At 42.4% G+C, this 12,111-nt stretch overlaps 1 protein-coding gene across 1 annotated transcript; it reads left to right on the plus strand.

Annotated features, from left to right (window-relative positions):
• The first annotated feature begins 2,367 nt into the window (after nt 1-2,367).
• Nucleotides 2,368-10,984, plus strand: LOC108797469 (glutathione S-transferase omega-1-like). Its single transcript, XM_018569067.1, has 6 exons — nt 2,368-2,605; nt 3,843-3,951; nt 5,577-5,799; nt 7,446-7,547; nt 8,442-8,548; nt 10,828-10,984. Exons 1-6 carry the CDS (start codon nt 2,575-2,577, stop codon nt 10,982-10,984), a joined length of 729 nt encoding a protein of 242 aa, XP_018424569.1. The 5' UTR covers nt 2,368-2,574.
• Nucleotides 10,985-12,111: the final 1,127 nt, after the last annotated feature.

A 12,111-nucleotide genomic window follows, 5' to 3' on the forward strand; every position in this document is an offset into this window, starting at 1 on the left:
AGTTGTACAATCCTTGTGATCCAATCCGCTAGCTGGATTCTAATAGCAGGATCTTGCATGTGTAGCAGCTTTATCACAGCTTGAAGAGGACTTTTCATCCCAAATTGAGCAGCTTACTCTGTCTTTGGGGAGCAGTACTGGTGATAATCCAGAAGTTCACTCTGAGAAGCAGTGATGGCAAAGGGCTGGAGAGAGTTGCAATCCATTAACCCCTGCATATGCACTCTGAGGAACAGTGCTGTCAATAGGCCTGAAAAGATTTACAATTCATTATGCCCATGTATTTGCACACTCTTTTTTTATTTTTATCTTCATACCTACCTGACCCTCACCTTATAGAATGTAGCTGGTCTCCGGGGGAAGGAGGGTAATGCCAGTTGGTAACTGAACACATGATCCAACCTTTGCTATCGCAGAGAAACTGAAGAGAATGATGTGATTAAACAGCACCTGTCAGAACCTGCTAGACACTAACAACCATGCTGAAAACCTGGAAGCCACATACTCATGTGCTCAGAGTTATAGCACAACAGGCTCTTGTCACTTAAGGTCCCCACACACCTTACGATAATCGTACGATAATCGCGGGAAATCCCGCGATCGTACGATTATCGGAAGGTGTGTGGAAGCCATGCGACCTCTACTACTGTACGACAGTAGAAAGGCATCATGGCACACTCACAAACCAGCATGTAAAACAACTTGTCTCACCACTAAGGATAATGACAGAGGTTTGAATACACATCTTCTGCAGAGGATGTGAAAGCCAAGGCACCTCTTATAGTGGGTTCCTAACTCTAAACTATGAGAGTCTCCATCTTGGAGCACATGGGGGCAGAAGATATCAAATTGGGTGCAGGTTTGTCAGGAGGACGCAAAGCCCATTTCGTGTGCACCTTAACTGTATAACTGGTAACAAATTGTTGAGTGCGTTTGTCGTTTGTTTTGCTCTACTACTGTAAGGTCGCATGACTTTGAACTTACGGACATGTTCGAAAACCCGCCGAGCATCGTACGACGTTCGGCGGGTTTGTGGCATGTCCGTACGATAACAGCCGTACGGGCCGGTGCCCGTTCGGCATTGGGGTCATCGGAAGCCCGCCCCTCAGGGGGCGTGGCTTGCGATCATCGCAAGTACGATCTGCCTATGCAAGATAGGCAGATCGTACGTTTTGTTAAGTACCTTACAACCATCGCAAGACAAAAGTCTTGCGATGGTTGTAAGGTGTGTACCCAGCCTAACACAATGCTGTATACATAGGACCATGAAAAAGATTACTGAATAACAGGCAGAACAGGCCTGAAATGAAGCACCAATTCCATAACTTACATTTTAAACACTAACAACGCTGGGGAACCCGCAGGTGACAGCAAAATACTCACATGAAAGGCACCCAAGAGTCAAGGCACAAGATTGAAGCTGACAGAGTTAGCAAACAAACACATTTCTGTAAGATCCAGTTTAAAGGTTTAGCAGCAGAGCTACAGGTGGCAGCAGCCTGCACTCAGCAAGCACCTCCAGGGTTAAAGGACCACAAGCAAGCTAATGGATGTTTCAGGTAAATACCTGCAAGATTCAGCTAAGGCATTAGCAGTAGTCCAGGAAGCCGTCAGCGTGCAGCGCCAATCACAGGCACTGAGACATGTTCCCGGTCCGCAGCTGCAGAGATCGGAAAATGGCTCAGTGCCTGTGATTGTCGCTGCGGCGCTATCAGCTTCCTGACGGACGAGGCGGGCTTTAAATTATAGTATAACTGGTCCTGTGATTGGGCTGGGGGCGGAGCCATACCCATTGTATGCTGCCATGTATTGGTCTCAGGAAATGATTTTTTTCAGGTTGGGGTGCCTGCCAAAAGAGTAGTTTATGGCATATCTTCCACTGGGGACACCTGTTCCCTGCAACTAAGAGGGGACATCTGCATGACTTTGTAGATATGTCATCTAATTTCCTGTTGCATCTCTCGAATATGTACAGTAAAATATAGACTGACAGGAGTTTTACCCATTCTCTACTTTATCAAAGAAAGAAAGGTTTCTCCTATACATACAGGTGAAACTCGAATAATTAGAATATCGTGCAAAGTTCATTTATTTCACTAATGCAACTTAAAAGGTGAAACTAATATATGAGATAGACTCATTACATGCAAAGCAAGATAATTCAAGCCGTGATTTGTCATAATTGTGATGATTATGGCTTACAGCTCATGAAACATCTTGAGTTGAATTTTGAAGAGTCATCTCAGGGGTGCTGCGCAATACACAGCCAGATGACTTTCCCTTACTCATTCATATAATCATTATGTTATCGGGTTACAGATAAATCATATATGGCTCCTTTGTAGGAGTCTTTGTGTCTGTTTCTAGTTGATCAATAAGTGTTGGGAGGAGACTGGAAGCAGCTGCTTTATATATGATGGAAGCAAACCCTTCCAGTCACCCAGCCCCTTTCCTGGTGAGACATGTGGCATGCTGCTAGAAACACATAGCCGAGCTGTGCATGAAGCACAACAATCTCATCTCTTTCTCGTTATTCTCGTCATACAGGTTCCTCTATAGAGACAGTCTGTAAAAATGTCCGGCTCTCAGAGAAGTTTAGCTAAAGGTAGGTGGTCGTGTGATCTTCGTGTTTGCAGAATGCAAGCTTTTACTTTATGACAGGCGATAGAATGATTTTTATGATAGAACTCTAATGATGAGTTCTATCATTAGAGCTGTTGTAAAACAGATGATATCAGGATATACCCTGATGCCAAGGTATAGAGCTTTGTATGATAACCAGGCCCTGGGTTTCTGATGCCTATGTGCCGTTTGTATGTAAGGCTACTTGCATGTACCAATGATTCCTACGTGCAGGCCCCAGTCTGTCTATGCTCACAGCACCCGCTGTGCATACACAGAACTGACATGTCCAGAGGGGGCAGCAGCCAATATGATGATAAACTTTGTGTGTCTTTCATTCTTGTCTATGCAAGAATGACAGACTACAACTTGTATGTGATGTATCCTAACTCTCAGGGACCTCTGTCTGTTAGGCTCATATTGCATTGTGTCAGCGTACGCCTGTTGAGCTGTCACTGTGCAGGAAGTGATTCAGCGAGCTACAGCAGCTCGCTGTATTGCTTTTTCTCCTCTCTTCCCCATGTTTAGGAAGTGATCACTGGGGAAGTGGGTGGTGGGGGGAGTGCAGAAAGCAATGTCACAACATCGTACCAATGTGCTTAAAATGTGTTACCGTAATGCCATAGTGTGAACGGGGACCTTAGAGCCAATACCTAACATATATGATAAAATGCATGTGTTGCCATGCATTCCCACAATGCACCTGCTTTGAGTACACTGCGGTGTAATTCCTTGTGAATGGCACCCCAATGCATGTAAATGAATAGTAGAGTGCAATGCACATATCATGCTTTGTGGTGCGCTACATTGCTAATCAAGTCATGTGCAATTTTTGATATGTTCTGGTGTGTTGGCAGCCCAATTATATTGACTAGTCTGTCTGAATGTAGTGTACTTGTAATGCATGAAGTAGTGCACATTGAATGCACTTCAATGCATTGTTGAAATGTAAATCTGCCCTTCGATAAAAGAAATCTAACATATATAATGGGGATTTTTGTTGTGAATGAGCATTTCTAAGTATTAGTCAACATGGGTTTTTGTTAAGCACACGACTTGTTTGGAGGCAAAAAAGCAAGGGCAAACTCAACTCAAATCAACTTAACTGATCTCATGTCATGATCTCAGTAGCCCGAATGATGAAAATTTGCAGGTGAAAAATACATATTTTGGTAACATTCATATTTCTTAGATGTAATTTGATCATTGGTTTATTTCAGGCAGTGCCGCCCCAGGGCCAGTGCCACAAGGGTTGATTCGACTATACAGTATGAGGTTCTGCCCCTTTGCCCAGAGAGCAAGACTCGTCCTGGTCGCCAAAGGAATCAAGTAAGGAATTTAGATACATACTGTCTGATGATGTAAACATTTAATATATGCTGCTATGGATTTTTGTATTTAAATACCATTTGCAGTGTACATTTTTACACTGTGAAAAGTGGGGGAAAAAAGACTTTGAAGACGTGAATGTCAACTTAGCTTTGTCAATGAGATTACATTGTATTCACTTAAGTCATCCATTCATGTGCACAGCGGTGTATTTACCTTTGCTGCTGCCCTAGGCAAGGCAGCAACACCGCCCTCCCCCCCCACCCCGGACTAACCGGCCGATTCATGGACAGCATTTCCCTTTAACAGACTCTACTCTTCCGGGAAGGCTTTCTACAAGATTTTAGAGTATGTCTGTGGGACTTTGTAGAGCATTGGTGAGGTCAGATACTGTTGGTTGTATATGTTGGATGAGAAGATCTGGCTGGCAATTCGTGTTCCAATTCATCCTAAAGGTGTTCAGTTGGTTTGTGTTTAGGACTCTTGAGTTCCTGTATACCAAACTCCTCAAACCATGCCTTTATTAACTAAGCTTTCTGCACAGGGCACAGTCATGTTGTAAGAGAAAAGGGCCTTTCCCCAAACTGCTGCTGCTAGGTTTGACATGAACAATTGACCAAAATGAATTTGTATATTGTAGCAACCAGTTCCCTTGAAGCATCTGAACCTCAGATTTAGGTTTTACAACACATGCACACTCATACTACTGCATGTCTTCCTTTAAGAGTACAGCAGATCATCACTAATTACTCTTTGAATCTAAAGAGCAGCAGAGAGTAACCCCATTTAAATAATAGAACCATATTAACCATGCATTCAGCAGAAATACCAGTAGGTGTAGAATGGAGCTTGTTCAATTTACCTGTATTGCATTGCACCATGCTATCATACTAACACTGGCAAACTGATTACAGGCACAAGAACACAAGGCTGACTTCCTCAGTCTAGTACTCAGCCTTGGGCGTCCCGAGGCCAGGTGTCACCCAGAGCAGAGACCGGGTGACACCATGACGTCATCGCGCATGGGTGCCATTGCTCTTGGGCAGATAAACTTTTTACATATACAGTATGTATTTCAACCATGTGTTCACCAGTTTAGCTGGTGTTTTGACACATGTCCACTCATGCATTAAACTTTGCTTAGTACTTTAAATTCATTCACCCCACGTATCATTAATGGATTTTAGGGATTCTTTTTTGGCATTGGGTCCCCCTTAAAATTTCTACCAGACCTAAAAGGTCTGGTATGAATTGGAGAGGGGACCCCACGCTGTTTTTTTCTTAAATTTTAATGTTTAATAAAATTTCATGCTGAATGACATTCAGAATAAAATTTGGATGCATCTGAGTTTTCGTTATAAAAAGTTTGGATACGTTGGGTTCATTATTTATTTCTTTCAGAAATGTGGATGTATCCAAATGGCCAAATATGCTAATATTCGCCTGAATTTCAATTAGGAATGAAAGGAATCTTACATATCTATTAATTACAGCCCCTTATGAGCTACCATATGGCTGTGTAGAGTTGTTTTATGGATCAGTTTGACACTGTGATAGGCGTAGGTGCATGTAGCACATAAGAGCTTGTCTGACCCTTTTTTTTTTTCTTTGCTTTGTCATTGTAGGCATGAAGTGGTGAACATAAATCTGTTGGACAAACCGGACTGGTTTTTTGAGAGGAGTCCTTTAGGTCTGGTACCTTCCATTGACACTTCTGATGGGAAGATAATCTATGAATCACTTATTGTTTGTGAATACCTGGATGAAGCCTTTCCTGGGGTGAAGCTGATTCCATCTGACCCTTATGCAAAAGCTGAACAGAAGATGTTACTGGAAACTTTCTCTCCAGTATGTATGATGAGAACTTTATGTATGTTGGTGGGTGGTGGAAAGTGTGTATGGAGGTGGACGCCACTTAGTTTAGACCAGTGGTCACCAAACTGTGGACCTTTGCTTATGTGTAACTGACCCTTTGGGTACTACTCCTCCTGATGATGGGCCGTTATTGCTCCCCTGATGCAAATGATGGGGAACTATACCTCTTGCTGACCCCAAGTATGGAGCATTATTCCTCCCTCTGATACCAATGATTGGACACTATTCCTCTCTCTGATGCCAACAATGATGCCTGACCTCTGAACCTGGGGCATTGTTTATTCCACTATTGCCAGGGCATTTTCATACACCCACTGTCCACAGTCTGGCCCCCACCAAAGTCTTAATGTCAGTAAACTGGCTCTTTGTTTAAAACGTTTGAGGACCCCTGCTTTAGACTAAAGTTCCTGGTAATCTTAGGGCTATCTTAATTGTCCCGTGATTCATCATATTCTATACACAGTGTATAGGACGTGAGGACACCTAGGGTTATACCATGGCTGCAGCATAGGAGGAAAAAGGCTGGGGGGAGCTCTGTGACAGCCAGCCAGCTCTGAGGATTGGGTAAGCATAACTTTATTTTAGTCCCTAGATGAAAACGAGCAGTAAACTCTTGCAGTGCGGGGGTAACCCCACTGCAAGGGTTAAAAAAAATCCCGGAGTTGTTCTTTAAAGATTAGTGCTTCACTTTTAGATATATCTAGGATTTCTCTAAATATCAAATGTGGGAATTTACACCGAGCCTTGTGTATAGAAATATTTTTATATATTTTGTCAGACTCTGTTTTCCATAAAAAGGTAATTATTTTCTTACTGTGTTGCCCATAGCAACCACTCAGTATTTTTCTTTCTCTCACTTTGTTTCCCAAGGTAACTAAAAATGCATTTCCCTTTACAGGTGACAAAGAGCACTTTGTTTTTATCTTTGGCATTACATTAATTATTGTTCACTGCAAGATAAATAATGATAATGATAATAATAATGTTATTATTATTATTATTAATTTTACAATTATAGTCTATCATGAATGCTGCTGCCAGATTCACCCAACTTACCAACTGCAAAGTGGACGCCGCGCCTCTCTGCCAATCCCTCCACTGGCTTCCGCTACCCAAAAATTCTAAATATTAACAACCTCATACAAAGCCATCTACAACTCTGCTCCTAGCTACATCACCAACTTAATCTCAAAATATCAACCAAACCGTCCTCTCCGCTCCTCCCAGGACCTCCTTTTATCCAGCTCCCCCGTCACCTCCTCCCATGCTTGCCTCCAGGACTTCTCCAGAGCCTCTGCCATCCTCTGGAACTCCCTACCACAACCTGTCCGGCTATCCCCTACTCTGTTCCCCTTGATCCCCTAATTGATCTCTGAAAACCTATCTCCTCAGGTAAGCCTATCCTACATCTGCTTAAACCAACCCCCTTCCTGCTTGCTGCTGTTGGTATTAATTATGCTGCTGTCAGATGAGAATGCCAGAAGGAGTCATACAGTCATATGAACCTCCAGCGTGTCCAGGGTAGAACATTGTTTAACACAAGAAAAATAAAGATTTTTCTGACGTAATAGTATCTAAACAAATACTGTCACCTCTATTGTTTTTTTTGTTGTTTTCAGATCATAGCTATATTTTACAAGATTGTGTTTGCACTGAAAAAAAAGGAAGACACAACTGATTTAAAATCACAGTTTCTTGAGAAGTTCACAAAACTGGAAGAGGTAAGAATTCTGAACATAGCATAATGGATTGCCTCATCACTCAACTCTTATGCTGTATGTTACACACATTACATTGTCTGTGGAGGTTCTCATTCATCCAGGTCATGGTATATCTGTAAAGAATAAGTCAAGGCAACTGGACTTGCTGTATTTTTCTTGAAGACGTTTCACTGATCATCCAACCAGCTTTCTCAATTTCAGAATGACTTGTACAAAAAAATAATCTGGGAATAAATAGGTCTGCTTTAAACCCAGCAATACACTGAGGCAACAACTGGTTCACCTAAAAGACCCAATTCAACACAAGATGAATAACGTTGTGTATGCAGTCCAGTGTGGAGCGCTCAGAATTGTATGTCGGTGAAACAAAACAGCAGCTACACCAGCGTATGGCACAGCATAGAAGAGCCAAACATCAGGTAATAACACCTCCTAGACTCCAATTATGCAAATGCAATCACATTATGTGGATTGGAGCAACATTCACCATATTTATTCCCAGATAATTTTTTGTACAAGTCATTCTGAATTGAGAAAGCTGGTTGGATGACCAGTGAAACATCTTCAAGAAAAATACAGGAAGACCAGTTGCCTTGACTTATTTTTTACAGATATACACTCTACATTGCTGTATTCTACATATTGCAATGTACACTGTGATGTGTGCTGTATTTTACATACTGCTAATTCGGTATCACAGTATTTAAATATTAATATAAGTTATTTTTACAATTAGGGTTTTTTTGTTGAGTTGAGAAATACTAATAATACAAAACATACAACTACACTTTATATTATCTTTAATTCAGTGTAGTTCTGTATAACTTTTTATAATCAAAGATAATACTGGAATGCCATTAAAGTTTAGCTGTCTTTGCTCTCCCTTGTCTTCAGGCGCTGGTTAAGAAGAACACACCCTATTTTGGTAGTAAATCTGTGTCCTTTATTGACTACATGGTATGGCCCTGGTTTGAGAGATTCAGCGGTTTTGGATTGAAAGAGTAAGGTCCACCTCTTTTTGTTTACTCTGTGTTTTGAAAAGCTTTTTTTTTTTTTTTTTTTTTTTTTGAACAATGAATTTTATTAGGTTTTTACGTATAAAACATACACAATAAAAGAAAAAACTAAAATAAAGCATTATACAGGCGTTGTCAAGGTCCATAGGGATGGTACAGAGATCAAAATGCACAACAGCATTCCTTGTACAGCAAAAGAGGTAGGAGAACGGAAAAACCACAATATGAGCAGTGGAGCAGCAAGGTAAAACATCTGTGGCCATCGGGATGCAGGCAGCACGAAAGGTGTACGTCCAGTGAAGGAATGTAGTGATAGGCACAGGGGCATGCAACCAAAGGAATTGAGAGGATTGGGATCGTGTGGGGGTACAGACAAAAACGTATGAAAAATGCATACATCTCGGCAGATAAGATTATTATGTTAAAATCATACAGTTTGAATCAAGCATCTGGGATCCGCAAGCCAACAAGCCCATTGTGAGGAGACGACATGAGCTTTAAGGTTGTCTTTAGCAAAAAGATATTCAAAGAGAGCGTGTGTATTGAGGATTTGGATAACTGTGTGCAGAGAGGGAGGTTCGGATTGTTTCCAAGCTCTTGCTATGGCAAGTTGAGCGGCTATGAGGATGTGAGATACCACTGTGCGAGACGTTGTAGGCCATTCCTCCAAGCCTATCCCCAATAAGGCAAGTTGTGCGGATACAGTGTATTGAGTCAGGGTGACTATTGATATGAGGGTGGAGACGGCAGTCCAGAAGGACTTGAGCAAAGTGCAAGACCACTATATGTGAGTTAATGAGCCTACCAAACCACAACCCCGCCAACAGAGTGGAGAAGAGGTAGGGAAGGCTTTAGCCAGTCTATGGGGCATGAAGTACCAATTATGCAACAACTTTTAAGGATTCCCAATGATTCAAACATTTTGGTGGCTACAGGGTTGTAATGACAGCTTTGTAGCACCGATCCAGTGGTATGGAGAATTGTAATTTTCTTTCCCACCAGAGAATTGATGGTAACTTCTCAGATTCTTTGGGTTCACTATGCAGATTGTAGAAAAAAAGAAATGCCTTTGCTAGTGGGGGGTGTTTGAATAGCTTTTAAAGAACATACTGCAGTTACAATACAAGTTTCTTATAAAAATAAGTAGATTTTGCATTACCTAGAGCAGTGATGGCGAACATTTTTGATCCCAAGTGCCCAAACTGGATCACTAAACCAACTTATGTATTTGAAAGTGCCAACCCTGCAATTAGACCTGAATATTCATGATTTATTTTAGGGGGTGGCTAGGAGGCATTAGGTAGGCTCTGCAGACTCTCAGGTGGTCTGTATGGGCTCTCAGGGGGGCTTGCGGCTCTCAGGTGGTCTATAAGGGCTCTCAGGTGGTCTGTGTGGCTCTCTAATTAGACGCCTGATTAGAGGTCCACCACTGCCTGGTTGTGGCCGGTGATCTCCAACTCTTGACGTCAGTAGCAGATTTGGACGAGATGGCGCTAGTGAGCATGAGCCAGCCATGGCAGTATCGTAATCCGCGTCAAGGTGTCCAGTGCCCTTCGGTGTGCCTGCAACTCCCTTCAGTTTGCCTGCGCGGCCACGCTAGAGTAGAATCTCTAACACATAAGAGATTTGCAGGTCGGGCCTGCACATCCAGGCCACGCAGGTTGGGCCTGCGCGCCCAACCATTCGACAGAACACTGGACCTGGGCTCGCGTGCCAGCAGAGAGGGCCCCGTGAGCCCGCTCTGGCAAACGTGCAATAGGTTCACCACCACTGACCTAGAATTTGTAAAATCACCCTTGTTACAAGATTTTACTTGTGTTAGCTTCATCCAAAGTGATGTGAATCGAGGAAGCTGACCCATGCCAAGCTCACAATACGTATTTTTTATTTAAAATGTGCCTCTCCTAAATACCCCTGTTGCCTCCATGAAACCCCTTGATGTGTTGTTATCCATATCCTCATTGTTATATGGTCTGCTTTTCGAAGAGGTGGTAGCCCACAAAATGCACTGATAACTTCTGTGCCCTTTTGTAACTCTGGAGCCCTAGAAAGGAATTGAAGTAGCAAAAAGTTATTTTTAATATAGACATTCACATTTTGGATTGGCTGAGTAGGGGAGGGGAACATGAAGCAGACACCCCTGCAGGTCAGAGTATTTTGATGGTAGTCATGGGAAAGGGGATAGAAAACTACAGCTGGCAAGAATACTTAAGAATAACCTAAACATGTCCTAATGTACTACATTTTTATTTTCCTTTTTGTAGTCTTCTGGATAAGACGCCAAATATCAAAGCTTGGCAGGATCGTATGCTACAAGACCCAGCTGTCAAGGCAACCTTCACTGAACCAGAAGCCCTCTTGGAATTTTTTAAACTCTACTCTCAGGACAGTTTGGAAGCTGTTGATTATGGCCTTAATTAAAATGGCCGTTCTGTAACATTGTTAACTGTATCTGGTGCCTATTCCACAATGACAATCAGTAGCTCCAGGCCTTAGAGGCCACCAACATCTTTTCCAGCCAGCTGTTGGTTAAAGAATAAAAAGAAAAACAATCACTGATCCAGGATTATGTGTCAAGATCTAGAAGACCAGAGCTGTTGGTGGTTCCTGGGGGCTGGTTTAGGAAAATTACGATCTACAGCACTTATACCTAAGGTTAGCAATGTAATAAATGTTTTCCACAAACCGAGCCTTGTGTTTCTAGCCTATGTGACAATGGTGCCACTGACTTATGCTTTCTTCTGCAGTGTGTGGGGGCAGAAGTCCTTATCTTTATACCTGTTCTACAAATATTAGTGAGTGACGGTATTGAAACAAGAGGATCAGCATGAAAGACAGTAAGCTAGCATTTGGGCAGCACAGTGGTGTAGTGGCTATCACTTCTGCTTTGCTGCATTGAGGGTCCCTGGTTAACATCTTGGTTAGGAATTTTGCATATTCTCCCTGTGCTTGCATGGGTTTCTTCTGGGCACTCTGGTTTCCTCCCACACTCCAAAGACATGCTGGTAGATTTATGGCACCTGTCTAAATTGGCCCTCATATGTATGCATGTGAGATAGGGACCTTAGATTGTAAGCTCCTTGAGGGCAGGGCTGATGTGAATGTGGAACTATGTAAAGCGTAAATGCCAATAATAAATACATAATTTGCAGAAGGAGAGATAAGCATTTAAGGTTTTCAGGTTACAGTCAGTGGCCAAGGCCTGTGCCAAAGCTTTTATACCCCTCACCTCCTATATTTAAAAGATGTACAGATTTATCATGGTATCTAGGTGGAGTAAAACTAGTAAAACCCCCTTTCATTTGCGGTAAAGTGCTCCAGCAGCCCCTAAGCTACAACAATCTATGCAACGCATACTATCCAATGTATAGTGTGAAAACAGATATAAACCCTAGGTGGATGCTAATTATTTTCCTATGGCACTGCTGATCTCTTTCAGCCTCACACCAGCAACATTGGGTGCATGTCATTGCTCACAACTAGTGCCGTGACAGACACTTCCTGCTCCTTTGTGATGTGTAGCTGCGTGACTGGAATGCCCCTGGTTC

Source organism: Nanorana parkeri, unplaced genomic scaffold (genome assembly GCF_000935625.1).
Source record: "Nanorana parkeri isolate BGI_ZX_2015 unplaced genomic scaffold, ASM93562v1 scaffold1282, whole genome shotgun sequence".
NCBI classification, from domain to species: Eukaryota; Metazoa; Chordata; class Amphibia; order Anura; family Dicroglossidae; genus Nanorana; species Nanorana parkeri.

Bases quoted from the DNA above. Each gene is read 5' to 3' on its own strand.
- LOC108797469 (XM_018569067.1), top strand. From the start codon at position 2,575: ATGTCCGGCTCTCAGAGAAGTTTAGCTAAAG. The intron at 7,548-8,441 runs GTAAGAATTCTG...CCTTGTCTTCAG, and splicing joins AGTTCACAAAACTGGAAGAG to GCGCTGGTTAAGAAGAACAC. The intron at 8,549-10,827 runs GTAAGGTCCACC...TCCTTTTTGTAG, and splicing joins AGCGGTTTTGGATTGAAAGA to TCTTCTGGATAAGACGCCAA.